The sequence below is a fragment of the Chlorocebus sabaeus genome, chromosome 5 (assembly GCF_047675955.1).
Source record: "Chlorocebus sabaeus isolate Y175 chromosome 5, mChlSab1.0.hap1, whole genome shotgun sequence".
NCBI lineage: Eukaryota > Metazoa > Chordata > Mammalia > Primates > Cercopithecidae > Chlorocebus > Chlorocebus sabaeus.
Genome location: NC_132908.1, coordinates 44,459,287 through 44,476,561, shown reverse-complemented (window position 1 = coordinate 44,476,561; position 17,275 = coordinate 44,459,287). Strand labels below are relative to the sequence as shown.

Here is a 17,275-nt window from a genome sequence, read left to right as displayed (position 1 = left end):
AACGGTGCTTTATAAGCATTATGTTGATAGCTGCACTGAAACCACAGCACATAACACTAGATGCAGCCCCCTTTACCTCATATATTAATAGTTTCAAATTTTCAGAAATAAATGTATAGTAAAATGTGTTGATCTAGGTGGGTTTCCTTTAAATACTACTCTTTGTTACAGTAAAAGGATTCTCCTTAACTTTCTGAACCATGGTATGGCAGGTCTGTGACTATTTAGTGCTCCCCACATTCCAGGGTGCATATAACACTGCCCCCATGTTGTACACATTCATAACATTTAGTGCACCGAAAGACATAGTAGTGGCCAAACTATCCAGAAATACAGAAGTACTTCATACTAGGTCTGTACCACAGAGCAGATTTCTGTATTCCGATCCCCATGAAGCAAATCACACTGCAGTCATCACATCATGAATATTAACCACATGCCGTGTAAAAACCCTGCTCTCAGCTGTCTGTCTTCACATTCTCTTCAGTGGGCTGAAGAGAGGAGGGAGTGGCTTCTCAGAAGAAAGGGAGCAACCGCTAGCATAAGAATATGTGCATCAGCTAAGATTTGAGGGAACACCTTTACTTGGTAAAGGCAGACTTATAAGGAGCAGAATACTAGGCAATATATCTTAGAGGATGAATTCCAAAGAGTAGCTACTTAGGAACACAGACGCTACAGCTACAACCAAAAAACAATCTTCCATCTCAACACACGCACAGGAAGGTCGGCTCTTGCTCACAAGTCTGTCTTTTTAGCCACACGACACCAAAATTGCAAGTCGTTTGTTAACACCATCTTTAAAACAAGATATAAAATAAGCCAGGAACTGTTTTAAGTCTTCACTTGCTCTGTAACAGAAGGCCTTCTACTGCCTCTGATTCCACAAGCACTTTGTATGAACATCTATTATAACAGTTACCAAAGTGAACTGTAATTCACTGTTTTTTTCTGTCAAACCAGTAAACTCAGAGGTCACTGAGAACAGGGACAAAGTCATTTCATCTGAGTGTCCTACACAGTGCTCTGCATATAGCATGTGTTTGTTGCTGAATGAATGAATATCACATTCAAGTTATTTGCTCTCCATGTTAGCCTTTTAAATCTTGATTGCATGTTGTCTGGTAGGATATAAACTCACCTACTATTAAAATAAGTTGCTAATATTAATTAGACTAGAAAAAACAGATTTGGGTTAATTTGTTTTAAGAGTATGTTTATCAAAGAATAAGCTTTGTTGGCGTTCTCTAGAGCTTTCAGCAGGAGAGCATAAAAGTGTATTAGTAGCCGACAGCCTGCAGCTAAATACTAAGAGCACAGCGTGGGAGCCTTAGATTTTGGCATCCTTCCCTCTCCTTCCATGTTGCTTCCAATCCTTGCCTTGTAACATTATGTACATCTGGGTACGAGTTTAAATTGTTACCTACTCTAGGGATCCTTGTATTTTCTGCTTTATCTCTTGGCAGGGTGGCGGTGGTTAAATTTATTAGAGAAGGTGTAAGGACTCTCCAAGAGCTGGTGCTCTTGGCGACCTGACACCCAGGTTCTGGTTTGTGTTGCCTAATGTCAAGATCCAGCCCTGATACCAGAGTCCTGCATTTTCCCATGTAATATGTACCTTTCTTCTCTAAGCCTTCATTTTTGTGTCATAGCAACAAGACTTTGACTACAACCATTTATGTTAAGCTAATAAACTTAATCATGTCCTCTTGAGATATACTGTTATAAAGACTTCTACTACACACTGAGCAGTTTGTTCTTATGTTGTTTTTAACAATTACTAAATAAAAATGGCAGTTTATAAATAAGTAGTCGGTGGGAGTCAACAATATCCTGTCTCTAATGAGCAAGAATATTCACAAGCATAGGCAATAACAGATCCATCTACAGAGCAGTGCATGCAAAAGGCCTCAAACGTTACCTTTTAATTCCATCCCAAATACGTATGGAACTACATCAATGATACATACAGATGTTACTTTTACTTTATAATTGCTTTGAGACCCAGCAAACCAAAGGGGCTGAAATTACTTCAGACACCAAACAGGAAGGCAAGACAAAAAAGGAAAGTAGTAAATATCAAAAATATTTAGGTATGAGAAGGTTTTCTTTTAAACAAACCTTCTCACATCTAAATATTTTTTGATAATCAAAGACAAAAAAATCAAAGATAAAAGGAAAAAATCAAATCAAAATGTAAAAATACATTTTGATAAAAGAGAAAAAAATCAAATCAAAATATAAGAATAATTTTATTTCTATTAAAATTAAGACTAACTTGTTGTTTAACTGCTCATCCTAGGTTAGTAATAGAGTTCAGAAAGAAGTAGAAATCAACATACATTATGTGTGTATAAACATAATGTATACACACACACACAGAGTGCAAAGTTTTTTTAGTAACAATGTCCACTAAAGTGGACTTCTCAATTTAATTAGAAGCTTTTGGATTACTGGTCCTATATCAGAATCAGATTTCCACTGTGCGACTTGTCTGTAAACTAAGTCCAGCCATCAAGCTCTAGTACCTCTACAAAGTAAGGAAAGTAAAAGGCAGAATCACTTACTTTCACAAGCTCTTGCTGAGGCCATATCTGAATGGGTTCTACTTGTTGAGGAGTTTGAGTTTGAATACCATATGTGTTCAGAAAAACTTGAAGTCTAAAGATCATAGGGAAAAAAAGAGATGTTTTTAGAAAACACATTTACAGTTTAGGAAGCAGTGAAGGAGGAGGATAAAAGGGAACATGTTAACTTGAAGGGCATTATTAATTTGTTAGTATTAGCAATTTGCCATCTGCACTAGACTTCAGAGGCCCTTATGGATCCTCCACAAAGCATCAGATGGAAACATGAGGGGCTGGCAGGGAGGGTAAGCACTGATTTTGGTAATCCCATGTGTTTGCACGAATTTCTCAAAACTACAACCCAGGCAACACTGGCACTGGTCACAGTCTTTAATATTCACAACTAAAACAAAATTATTTTTAAACATGAAAAGAATAATATGTTGGCCATTTAAAGTGACATTAATGATATCCCTGAAAGCCTGTAAAGGAGTTTCTGAAGTTAATCTCTTCTACCATACTCAATATTGTAAACATAAAGCAATCATTTCCCCTTCCCTCCCCACAAAAAAACACACCACCCACTTGGATTTCATACCTTTGGCTTTCTGCTATAAGCGCCACATGAACTACCAAATCATTTTCCAGTGGGCCCTGTAATGTAGAATAAGGGAGGGGGAAAACATTTTAAAAGATCTGGTCATCATCAACTACAATGAGAATCAAGGACAATATTAACCATCTCTAAGCAGTTCATTAAAATGATGGGCACTAGCTGGCTCTCAGCGGCCACCTTTCTTTCCTTGCTCGCCACTGCCTACTAATCAATTTGATGGTGTAGACAGAGTAATGGAACACCAAGGAATGGAAAGCCGTAAACCTCATCACTACCACAGGGGCTAGCCTGTCAGGGCTATTTTGAATGATGCATAAGAGTAGTTTGGGGACCGAGAGTCATTTTCCATCATTTAACTCTAAAGGGAAGAGGAGGAACTAAAAATAAAAACCCAATTTATGTATTCTCTGTAAAAAAAGAAAAGGACCGTGAGTTAAAATTGTTCATCTGACATCTTAACCACATATAAGGTTATTCCCTTTCTTGTTAGCCAATTTTCCTTTGGCACCTTCTACATCTAAATAGCTTTATTCTAATAGATAATTCTTATAATAGATCATGAACTACCCAGTTGACTATGTAATTAACATTATGTTCATTAAATACAAGCTGTTGGACTTAATAGTTCTAATCAAAGGTAGTGTTGGATATTTGCTACTCATTTTTTGTGTGATAAAGATTCACTATAACATGTATTATACATGTTAAATTGAACCCAATTTTGGAACCTATATATAATTAACAGAGAATATTAAGAAGCACCAATAAATTGTAGTATTAGGGAGCTCTGAAAATACTGATCAAACATAACTCTTTTATAGTAATGAATCCAACAGTCCCAATAATATGCTGTAAAACATTTGATTTATCATCAATCAGTTCCTCTCTATGGTATTCAATATGCCACTGAAATTTATGTATGATGGAAGGCAAGAAACACCGGCATACATATATCAGCAGTAAATACCATACAATCAAAGGGATGGTTCCCAGAATCATCGTGAAAGTGCCATTTCAGGCAGACTTTCATTTGATTTAAATGAATGTGTAAGAGAAAATGTGATTCAACAATCCAACAAAAACAAATACCCATTTAAAATTTTATAAATTCTGTTTTTACTTGATAAAGACCTTACAATTAAATGTTTCTCAAAAGGATGAGAAAAAACTTAAGTTTTCAAAGCCTCATCAAGATTTCTAACAACAAATGAAAAAATTAAGCTCTCTTTCTCTTGGATGAGATCTAGTATTTACTGCTTCAAAAGGAAGAGTAACCTTAGAATAGGCCATTATGTACAATCTTCAGGACAGTTATGGGATTCTTAAATAAAAAGCAAATGAAAACATACTAGAATACAGATGATATTTCAATAACAATAAATAAGGCAACTTATAGATTGTAATTGGCAAACTGGAATCTTCTTTTTGAATCATAGGTCTGTCTAGGATATTGTTTCCACTTGTGTAACAGAGTACTCAGATCTAAAATGGTCACTATACATGTTGAATCATACTGAGCATCTAGTTAGGGGACTATTAGAGAGCTGAAGAGCTCTTTCATTGTAAAAACTAAGCATTTCAGATAGTCTGGTTCACAAACCATCTACCACAATGAGCTTGGACTTAGAACTGCAGCCCAAATGGGACCCTTTGCCCCATTCACCACTGAGAGAAAGAATTCAACTCGGACAGCCCCACTCCTAAACTCTTCCTTTCACTGCCAAAGTTGAAACCATCTGTTCTGTTTTTACCATTTTCCTCAAACCACCACCATTGGTTTCTTTGTTTGTTTGTTTGTTTCAGACAGGTTTTCACTCTGTTGCCCAGGCTGGATTGTAGTGGTGTGATCCTGGCTCACTGCAGCCTAGACCTCCTGGGCTCAGGTGATCCTCCTGCCTCAGCCTCGCAAGTAGCTGGGACTACAGGTGAGCACCACCACACCTGACTAATTTTTATATATATTTTTTAGAGACAGATTTCACCATATTGCCAAGGCTGTTCCTGAACTCCTGGGCTCAAGCGATCTGCCCACATCGACCTCCCAAAGTGTTGGGATTAGAGGTGTGAGCCACTGCATCCAGCAAACCACCACCACTGTTGTTCAAAACCCATGAAGTCTCTTTGACAATTTCCTAATAGTAATTAATACCTTCTTTTCTGAATGGCATTTTTCCTAATAATATTGTAATACTTTCTGCTCATAGGTCACAGACAAACACACACACACACACACACACACACACACACACACACACACACACACACATATATACACATACTCAAGCCCTGTGTGGTACTAGTAATCTTCATTTTACAGACATTTGTTGACTCATTCAACTGACCAAGAGGACAGTAATCCACAAGACTCCATGTTAGAATATGAATATGATCCAATATCTCTCCTTGAGGAGTTCAGTCTACTAGGAGAGACGGATAACAGATAAGTTTTCACACACGTGTTTACTATCACATAGAAGTATTTTACTGGTATCTTTCTTTGGCAGATCTACCTCATTAAAAAAAAAAGTGACTGCAGGACATGACATTCTGTGGATATACCATACTTTATTTTTAAAATGTTTATGTTGATGGACATTTAAATGGTTTCCAATTTTTCATTTCTACAGAGAATATAATAATTGTCCCTATCTCAGAAAACTGCTGAAGATTTAGGGAAAGAACAAAGTGCTAAGCACAGTATTTCACACAAAAACACTCAATAAAGGGCACTAATTCTTGCTGTAGTTGCACATTTGCTTATTGTTATCTTCACACCTATCCTTGGACAGCTGCTGCCCTCCTCGTCTAGATTTGCTATAATGCCTATGTTGCCCTAGATCCCATTGGCTTCCACCATTCTAAGACATTTGGATTATCCATCATCCTATTTTTTTATATGGCTAGTTCTTCCCCAAATGATTCTGAACGTCTTTTTAAAGACATCCTCAGGTGACTTAACACCTTCTTTAATGCTATGGTCTGAATTGTATGTTCCTCTTGAAATTCAGGTTGAAAATTTAACCCCCAAGGTGATGGTATTGGCAAGGGATAAGGGGCTGGGGAATGGAGAGGGCTGCTTTGGGAGGTAATTAGGTCATGAGGGCAGAACCCTCATGAGCATGACTGGTATTCTTACAAAACAGGCCCTGCACCCTTTCCATCATGTGAGGACACAGGGAGAAGGCACCATTTATGAACCAGAGAGCAGGCCCACACCAGATCTACCAGCACCGTGGTCTTGGATCACCCAGCTTTTAGAACTGCGAGAAATAAATTTCTGATGTTGATATGCTACCCAGTTTATGGTATTTTGTTATAGCAACCTGAACAAACTAAGACACTTAGCTACTACCCATTTTTTTTCCTTTCATTTCTCAAACATAAGACTATAACTATGTCCTTACCTTTCTTGCCTCTGAACTTCTGCCCTCTACAATCTATCCTGCCCTGTCTTTGGAGATATATAATCCTAACACAAGTCTATGGTCACATATTCATTCTATTCATTCTCTTTCTCAAATCTCATCCACTCTAGTAGCTTTAAGCTATTATCTCTAAGTGTCATAGGATCCTTGGGGTGTCACTTTGCCAGCCAGAAACCTCTGTGGCCAGTGGAGCCTTCTACTTGAATATGGTCCACACCAACTGGGCTCGTTCCACCCATGTGGCCTGGTAGGCTGTGCTCAGCTTGCACTACCAGCCTGGATCCCACACTTGCCAAGAGTGAGCCAGGCGTGGGGTAGTGAGGGGTATGTGGGTGAGCAATGTGGTGAGCCGGGCAGAGGGGAGCGGTGCATGTTTCAGCCTTGTTTGTGTTACAGCTCTTTCAGTCCTGCCATTTGGTGAGTCCCAAGTTCTTGTCCCATGTCCAGGAAGAATGAGGTACACAGACAACTAGAGGGTGAGCAAGGCAGAAAGGAGCTTTATTGAGTGACAGAATAGCTCTCAGTAGACCCAACGTGGGTAGCTCCTTTCTGCATGCAGGTCATCCCAATGAGTCAAGTAGACCTGAAGACCTGAAGTGGGTAGCTCTTTCCTGCAGCTGGTAGTCCCTACGTCTGGCTGAGTCTGGGGGTTTTTATGGGCTCAGAAGGGAGGAAGTGCATGCTGATTGGTCCATGGGTGGCCATGGGTGGGCTTGGAAAAAGCACAAGTTCTCACTCTGGGCTGCAGACTCCACCCAGGGGTGGCAAACTAGCCCTCAGGCTTCAGGTAATCCCTGGTTTGAAGGTGGGGTTTCACCAGGGACCTGCCACGCCTGCTGCCCAGGAGCCTGTTTGCTTCCTGCCATCATCAACATGCTGTCCAGGGTGCCCAGGCTGTTTGTGCCAAGGGGTACCTGCAGGCCCACGACAAGCTGCCCTTAGCCCCACCAGCCTCCCTTCTGTGCTCAAAGCCCAGAGGGGGCTGAGGCAGCAGAGGGTTGGCATGTCAATGCTGCCCTGAGCGTGTGCACACCCAGCTGTGTTGCATCAGCACCCAGGCTCAGTCACAACTTTGTTCCATACTGCAGCAGGTGCTGGGTGTGGGGAGAGGCCAGGGAACGGGAGCAGGCACTTCTGAGCCCCCATGAGTACAAGGATGCCTGGGTCTGGATCTGCGGCTGGACAGCTGCAGCTGCACCTGAGAGCATGGGGCTCCTACCCCACCAACTCAGTAGGGAGTGGGGCTCCTGCCTGCTCCCGGCCCCCTCTGGCTCCATGGAGTGTGCAGCCCTGGCCACACTGTAGCTGGTGTCCCTGCAGTGGCTGCTCTAGACAGGTTGCCGCCGCTATTATAAGCAGATGTTTCCATGTTTATATTTCTAGTCTTGACCTTTCTCTTAAGTTCTAGTTCCCACATTTTAAACTGTTTTCCAGACATTTTCTCTTGGCTATTTCCAAAGTTAATAGATCTAAAACTCGACTCCTCATCATCAACCCCACCTCCATCCCAAACAGGTTCTTATTCTTTAATCCTCATTCAATGGGTCACTCTAGCTCAGAACCTCAGAATCATCTTTGATGCCTCTCTTTTACGTAACCTCCATCTGCAATTAGTCACCAGAATCCTGTGAATCCTTCCTTCGCATAGTATCTTAAATGTTGTTTTCTTTGCATTTCCATAGCAATGTTCAGGATTTAAAAGTGGCAACAACAGCGAACACTTTACATAACTATACTCCATATGCCAGGAACTGTTTCGGTGCTTTATCAAACTATTATCCCATTTTACAGGTTTAAAACTGAGGCACAGAAAGTTTAAGCAATTTATCCAAGGACACAGACCTAGCAGAGCTAGAATTCAGACTCAGGCAGTCTGACTGCAGATTCTGTGTTCATAATCACTCACTTATCCTGCCTCTCAAAGAGCAGAAAGAAGGCAGACTTTAGATTGAAAGATCTACATACAAGTCCTATCTTGTCACTTCCTCTAGCAATGATCCTGCTCATCTGATGGGTGCCTTAGATTACTGTGGACAAAATTGACCTGATCTCCATCCTTAAATCTACTAACTCCCAAAGCACTCCTTATCTCTATCAGGCCCCATATTATGAGCTCATTTGCTCTGGCCAAAAAATGTGTAAGTCATCCTAAATTCCTTTTTCCTTCAAAACCCATAACCAATAACAGCAAAAAAACCAAAACAAAACAACGACCAAAACTGAGAACACTTATTGAGAATCAGGTGGCTATATTAAATTATATACTCTTAAACATCCCTATTAGGTAGGTTACTATAATTATTCTCATCTACTGATGAGAAAACTGAGGCAAAGAGTGGTTAAAAAACTTACCCAACATCATAAGCTAATATATACAGCTATTAAGTGGCCACATGGAGATTCAAACATGTGCAATCCAATCTACTTCTTATCCATTATAGTATACTGTCTGCCTCTGTGACGTGCTGCTAATTCACCAAGTCATCACATTGGCTCTACCTCCAAAATATGTCTCAAACATACTGCTTCTCTCCTTCTTCACTGCTAATACCACCCTACTTAAAGTAACCATGATCTTTTACTTGGTCAACTAACTTGTCTACTTACCTCAGTCTTAAACCCCATTCCACCCATTCACAGCAGTCCATCCTGAAAACAGTAATTAAAAAGTGTAAATCAGATCATCTCACTACTACTACACCCCACCCACACATGCACATGCATATGCACACTCTGCCTAAAACTCTCCAGTAACTTCCTGTAGAATGAGAACAAAACTGCTTATCAGGCCCAAGAGGCCCTCCATAATCTAGCTCTGGCATGCTTGCCTCTTCTTTCTTATTCTCTCTTCTCTTCTTCACCATGTTTTAGCCACCCTGGGTCCTCTCTGTCCCTTGAACATGCCAACTATGTTCCCATCAAGTGCACTGGTTACAGCTGTCTGGTATGTTTTCTCCTACAGGTTGCAGAACAAATGCTCTCTGGTCATACAGGTCTCAACCATCATCCTTGCCACACAGGGCTCCTCTCTCCACCATGGCCAAAGTTGTTCTCCTCAGGCATCTCCAACCCCAGTCTACCACTTTTTACCTTATTTTGTCTGCCTCATAGTACCTGTCTGATACAGAAATTATATCATTTATTGTTATTCATTCCCTTCAGAAAGTAACTCCCTGAGAGCAGGGAACTTGATCTAGCTGGTCTACTGCCACCTCCCCACGCATGGAACATAGTAGTCATCCTTAGTATTTGATGAATGACTGCCAGGGCAAGTTTCTCAATTCTTTGCTTATATGTAAAATGGGAAAAATATTTACAGTGCCTACCACAAAAGGAGAGGATCAAACAAAAGAGGGCAAGTAAAATATTTGCAAACTTTGATCTGTTACACAATGATACTTACACTATTATTTGCTGTGTGACTCACTATGTCACTTAACCTCAATAAGCCTCGGTTTCCTCATCTATAAATTGGGAATAATAAAAATATCTATTTCCTAGGTTTATGAGAATAATACATAATATATAAGCATTTAACACTGGCATAAAGTAAGTGTCCAAAAAATATTAGCCATCTATCAATGCCAGTAACATAATCACAACCCTGGGTCACTGCAATAGGCTTCCTCAGCTTTCTGCTCCACACCTGCCTTTGCCCGTTGTCTGCGCTTTATGGTCAGGTTCATTTTCTTGTATCAATGATTTGCACAAAGGAGGTGGTCAAAAAATATTTCTCGAATGCATGAAGAAAGGGAAGAGAGAAGAGTTAGTAAACAGATATAGTTATGCAATATTTAGGATATTACCACTGTACCCCAAAACTAATGTTTCCCAAATAAAGCCCAAACTTCTCGAGGACTTTTACAACTCAGGGATGACCTACTGTTTCCTGTTGGTCTCCCATCTGTTTTAGAGCACTCCATCAAAAAACAGTTCACTCATGTCCATCTCACGTTTCTGTCCACTGTCCCTTTACATTTGGACTGCTCTCTCCATTCTTTTATCTATGCAGATCTTGACTCACTCTTTTAACCTAGTCTCCTCCCAAACTCCCCCAAACATCAGGGTATCCAAATATCTTTTGTCCCTACTAGAAATAGCTGGCACTGCCTGTATGAGACACTTTGCACGAGTCTTGGACCACCTCATGCCATGCCTTTGAAAGTGTTATTTAGCTTTTAGAATGTCTATGAGTGGTCTGTGAAACTACAGGGGCCCCTCATGCTTAATTTTCTCACTTAGGATGTAGGCAATACCTCATACTAAAAGAAAAGCAATTGTTATTCATTTGATGGTCTGGAGGAAGAACATTTTTTTTTTAGTATTGCTGGTTACATTCATTAGCAATACACAAATATTCCCTTGAGAATACCCAACAAATGTTTGCAAATGTAAACAAGGATATTTTTAACAAAAGAAAATAATCAGTAAAATGTACACATTTATATACACTATAAAAGAGTGTACACGTCAGAGTAACAATATGACTGAGGACCAAAACCCTGTAGTGAGAAACAGTCTCATTCAAATTTTTCATTTCTATAAAGTCAGATTGTGTTTTTCTAACATTTTTTCATTGTAATAAAACCCCCACATAACCTAAATTTAACGTCTTAACCATTTTTAAGTGTACAGTGGAAAAGGAACTTTTATAGTATAACTTCTCTATAAGCTGGGCACTAACTATATTAATATTGCAACTCATCATGCTCAAAATTTAAAACTACAGTAATTAAGACACTGCAAGTCTACCTGTCTAGATTCTAGTTTTAAAATTACTCCAATCAGGTCAAAGTAGTAAAGCTAGGAGATCTGCAGCTGGGGGCTATAAATAAAACACTGTAATCTAACTTTCAAAGGGCACACAGAGAAAACTTAATGTGAATGTGCCCTAATAGTGTTCCTTTTCCTTGTTCTTTTTTTCTAATTTAATTTTTTCAATAGATAATTCATTCATAAGGTTCAAAAATTTAACAATTATGAAAAAGTTTTCAGTGACATGTCATTCCCATCTGGGGCCTTCATCCCCACAGTTCCCCTCCATCAAACAACCAGTCACTGCTATGATTATTTATGTCTTGCTCTACACTTTCCTCATGCCTACAACAGCAAATGCAAATATATATTCTTATTTTCTTACATTTCTACACAAAAGTTACTCTCAGCACCTTTTTCTAGTTAATAATTATATATCATGGAACTCTTTTCATTTATTAACACATAGAACACGTCCTCATTTTCACTCTGCTTGGTATTCCATTCTGTAGATGTACCATATATATTAATGTCATCTTTACACCGTTTTAATCAATTAAGGCTAGTCAACCTTTTACACTAAAATCTCTGGAAATGGTTATGGTTATATAGTGGCACCATTAAATATCAAGTTTTAATTTTGCTTATGAGAGTAGAATAAGCACTCAAACTAAATCATTCAGAGGCATTGCTACCACTGGATTATATGGGTAACCAGATGACTGTTATAAGAAAAAGTCAGTAGGTTTGGGTTTGGGGAGGGGGCAGTGAGAAGTGTCTGAGTCTTTTCTAGGAGGGTAACAAAGAAAGAAGCACAGATGTCCATTTACAACATGTGGAAATACATGACAGCTTGTAGATAAGAGTTATCTCATGGGATTGCTGGGTCAAATGGTATTTCTTGTTCTAGATCCTTGAGGAATTGCCACACTGTCTTCCACACTGGTTGAACTAATTGTGGAATTGTTCACAATAGCAAAGACTTGGAACCAACCCAAATGCCCATCAGTGATGGACCAGATAAAGAAAATGTGGCACATATACACCATGGAATACTATGCAGCCATAAAAAAGGATCAGTTCATGTCCCTCGCAGGGACATGGATGAAGCTGGAAACCACCATTCTCAGCAAACTAACAGAAGAACAGAAAACCAAAAACTGCATGTTTTCGTTCATAAGTGGGAGTTGAACAATGAGAACAAATGGACACAGGGAGGGGAACATCACACACTGGGGCCTTTCGGGGGGTGGGAGGCTAGGGGAGGGATAGCACTGGGAGAAATACCTAATGTAGACGATGGGTTGATGGGTGCAGCAAACCACCATGGCACATGTATACCAATGTAACAAACCTGCACATTCTGCACATGTATCCCAGAACTTAAAGTACAATAAAAAAAAAAAAAAGAATTATCTCATTATGTTCTTGGTTACAGTTGTTTTGCAGTCTGGTTTGGAATGTTAAGGAATTAATACATCTTGACAGTTTGCTATGTGCCACACGTTACTCAAGAGCTTTGTTGTGTATTCTCACAAGAACTCCCATTGTAAAGATGAGGAAACTGAGGTGGAGAGTGGTTAAATAATTTGTCAAAGGTCACACATCTAGTCAGTGATAAGAGTTTAACCTGACCACACGTATGTCCAGGTCTGAAGTCAATATGGCACATGTCACAGTATGTATTTCACAGATTATGTGCTGCTTGCTATAGTAGGCAGAGATCTCTAGAGAAACAGGAGAGAGAGAAAGGAAGAAGAAGAAAGAGATTTGTCATATGGATTGGCTCACACAATTACGAAGGCAGGCAAGTCTCAGGATATACAGGTGAGCTGGTAATCTGGAGACCCAGGAGAGTTGACGGTTTAGTTCCAGTCTGAGTCTGAAGGCCTAAACCCAGGAAGGCAGACAGTGTCATTCCAGTCTGAAGACTGGCAGGCTCAGACCCAGGAATAGCTGATGTTTCAGTTCAACTTCAAAGACAGGAAAAAAGCCCATGTCCCAGCCTGAAGGCCGTCTCGCAGGCAGAATCCTCCTTTTCCTCAGTGGAGGGTCAGCCTTGTTCTTTTCAGACTTTTAGCTGATTGGATGAGGCCCACTCCCATTACGGAGGGAAATAAGCTTTACTCAGTCTACTGATTTAAATGTTAATTTCATCCAGAAGCACTATCACAGGAACACTCGGAGTAGTGTTTGACCAAATAGCTGGGCAGCCTGTGGTCCAGACAAGTTGATGCATAAATTAACAATAACATGGGTGCAGGAACATGTAACATTCATGGGGAGCAGAGTCTGCAAAATTCCACCAACAGTCTCTTCTTCAGCCACCTGAGATCAGGTTTTAAGAAAACTCAATTCCAAGCATTGTTTACAAAACACCTATTTTCTTATCTGCTTTTTTTTTTTTTTTTTTTTTTTTTGGCGACAGTTTTACCTCTGTTGCCCAGGCTGGAGTGCAGTAGCAAAATCTCAGCTCACTGCAACCTCTGCCTCCCAGATTCAAGCGATTCTCATGCCTCAGCCTCCTGAGTAGCTGGGATTACAGGCACGTGCCACCATGCCTGGCTAATTTTTGTATTTTTAGTAGAGACAAGGTTTTACCATGTTGGTCAGGCAGGTCTTGAACTCCTGACCTCAGGTGATCTGCCCAACTCAGCCTCCCAAAGTGCTGCGATTACAGGCCTTATCTGCTTTTTGATAGAATATAGTTCTTTAGTTCTTGACAAGCAAATACAAAAATGACTGCCTTTTCTATTAAATCACATAGCATGTAAAGCTCATAATTCTTATTTTTGCAATTGTATTGAGCCCTGGTCTAAGTAGTTTTATTTTTAATATGCCCTATATTGCATAAAATAATCTACTGTGTCTGGCTTACATAGGTCTTTTATTGAAAGAAAGGCAAGGGAGGAGGGAGAGAAGGAAAGAAAAAGGAGCCAACAAATAAATGGGTCCTCCAAGGCTAGTCTTGCCTCAAGGGCAGTGTATTTGAAACATTCTATGCCTCTGCTTTGGGGCCTTACAGAACACTCATTTATGCTCATTAGACTTCATCAGTAGGTCCTGCCAACATCCAGCATTTTTTCATTACACTCATTTTTCAGCAAAACCTCATTAGCTGAAGATATCAGGCAGATGCTTTATACATCTCAATTCCAACTGGAAACACTGCACCCCCAGTATTTTTCCCATAGGAGCCAAGTAACAGGCTACAGCAGTTTGAGCACAGCCATGTCCTGACTGAGACACACTGGCATCTTATTCTGACATTTCCAACCAAGCCAAAGCAGCAACATGTGAAAATTAATAGGAAAGCAGAGGAAACTTAAGTAGAAATATCAGAGGAATAACAACATCAAGCATGGTTAAAAAGCTAAACTTGACTCAAGAGTCAACTTGGCCTGGGAGAAAATGGTCCTTTAGGCCCTGTGTATTTATATATTGGATTAGTGATTACATAAGCTTTCTATTTAAGAGGAAAACAAATGAATTTTTAAAAGTATTCCCAGACCTCAAACACAGAGTTTCAAACACCGAAATGAATAAATCAGGCAATGCTTTTTGACAGCAGTTCTTTCAATGACTGCGATTATAGTGGAAGAGAATACCGAACACTTTGTCACAACGAACTGATTTGTAAAACTGTTTTCACCCCTTCCTAAGTACTTGCTGTAACTGGTCTTTCTATATTTTTATCTTAAGGAAATGACAGTGCTAACAGTCTTGCTTACTGCCTAGAAACAATGCCAAAATGGCCACATAAACCCAGGTGGAGAAACTCTGACCTATGGTGTTCTCATAGCTTTAATCATGACAAAGGGGAAGAACAAATGATGAGAAGCTCATAGAAACACAACAGGAAAGATCAACAGCAGGAAAGATGAGTAAGATGAGGGTGAAACAGAGCAGGAAGAGGCAGAAAGGGAAGAATAGATGCCAAGAATCTAGGCATTTAACTCTCAGGTTTTTTGGTCATTTAGAAACACCTCAGGTGGTAGGTTATAAGCAAAGAAAGGTCCCCAGTTGTAAACCATAAGAAATCAGGTTTTAGAAACATGGGGGAAAAAGAAGCAAGTCCAGTAAACCAATGTGTTTTTAATTTTTCTCCTTTGGGTGCTTGTACCAATGGGATCTGTTCCCTGGGATTTGAGTTGAAAATGTCAGAGATGGGAGGGGGGGCATTTCTATCATTTGGCTGTAGGAGGGGTCTATGAGAGAGACTAGTGGCAGGACTCCATTTCAGCCAGAGCAGCACAACTATTTTATATGCTGAAAATCTACTTAAGATTTTATCTGAAAATTGGCTTTCCTTGATAAAATCAGTAATCCACTTGATGGATGAGAAGACTGAGGCCCACAGAGGGGAAATAGCCCAGGTCCTTTTGCAAGTTAGTGGCAGATCCAGAAGCAGAATCTGTTTCTGGACTGACTTGGTCTAGAGTTCTCTTCGCTAAGTCAGGCTGCTGCATCTTACCGGCTGTACCATAAACTTTTCAGTTCACTAGAGAATTGCCAAGTGCACCATTCCACTTAGGAGTGGAAATGAATACAAAGGCCATATGAGAAGTTACTACAGTGTGAAAGCTACCTAAGAAGAGAGGCCCTGGAGGGGAAGGGCACGAAAACCTGCTCTACTTTCCTTTTGGCACTTGACAATCATCTGAATGACAAAAAGACTGGGCTGGAAAGATAATGCAAGGGCCAACTTGAGGCAAGATTTGTCATCACTGGGTCAAACCCAACAACTACAGAGGCACCCAGCAGACTCTAGAATCCACCGAGCCTTTAGCACCGCAGAGCCATCTTCACTGAGTTGAGGCCAAACTGTTTCTAGTGCGGATTCACACAGGGGACCCAACTGCAGAGGAGATACTCTACCATCACTCTTTGCAAGTAAACATAAGGGTTTTCTATATCAATGAGATAATCCAACACTACAATTTGTACACTAGAAAGGTTTCTGCTAGCGAGAAACCTTTGAGAGTTTGCTAATTTTTTCATGCATCCAGACTCAGTAAGCACTAGCATGGCAGAAAGATGAATGAAACATTTTCTCTATTCTTTATGAACTCACCATGTAAGACAGAAGACAACTACATATGGAGTTCAATAGGATATTAAATACGATGCTCTTAATGGGCACTTTGAGGGCAAGAGAGGGAGCATCCAACTTAGCCTCAGGGAATTGACAAGGACTTTATAGAAAAGGTATCTGAGCTGTTCTGGAAGATAAAAACTTGCCATTAATGAACTGATTCAGTTAATAGTTATCATTTACTATGTGTCATTAAGACAATAAAATCCTCTAATTAAACTTACATTTCAGTGAGAGAGATGATTAAATTTATATAAATAAACATAATAAAAGTAAAGGGTAATATATTAGAGTGACTAAAGATAGAGGCTACTTTAGATTGATGGTCAGAAAATAACTCTCTTAGAGGGTGTCATTAAATCTGAGACTTAGAGACAAAAAGGAGTGTGCTAAGGTCTGGTAACAGGCACTTCGGGCAGAAGCAAAAGTGTGCAAAGGCCCTGAGAAGGAGAGAGCCTGAAGTGCTGGAGAAACTTAGAGGAGACCAGTGTGTCTGGAGCATAATAGGCAAGCAAAAGAGTGACAAGAGATAAGGGTGGAGACACCTAAGGCCCCACAGGGCCCTACAGGCAACAAGGCATTTGGCTTTCATCTAAGTGGAATGAAAATCTATTAAAAGGGTTTCAAACAAGGAAAAGACTCAATATAATCTACATGTCTACAACAATGGTAATAAACACATATATGGTACTTATATGGGCCAGGCCCTGCCTAAGCACTTTACATACATATTAACTCACATGATGGTGGCTCTCTTGCTGCCATATAGAGATGACTTACACGGGGCAGAGTATACATATCGAGATTAGTTGGAGCC

General features: G+C 40.0%; 1 protein-coding gene across 5 annotated transcripts in view; it reads right to left on the bottom strand.

Moving 5' to 3' along the window:
• The window catches only part of PHKB (phosphorylase kinase regulatory subunit beta), a 224,228-nt gene that overhangs the window by 45,615 nt on the left and 161,338 nt on the right, over window positions 1-17,275 (bottom strand). For all 5 annotated transcript variants that reach the window (XM_007992231.3, XM_007992276.3, XM_007992243.3 and 2 more), the window contains 2 exons: window positions 3,166-3,221; window positions 2,568-2,661 (listed from right to left, as the gene is read on the bottom strand). In XM_007992231.3, coding sequence (XP_007990422.1) covers window positions 2,568-2,661; window positions 3,166-3,221 — 150 coding nt within the window. The remainder of the gene's footprint in view (window positions 1-2,567; window positions 2,662-3,165; window positions 3,222-17,275) is intronic.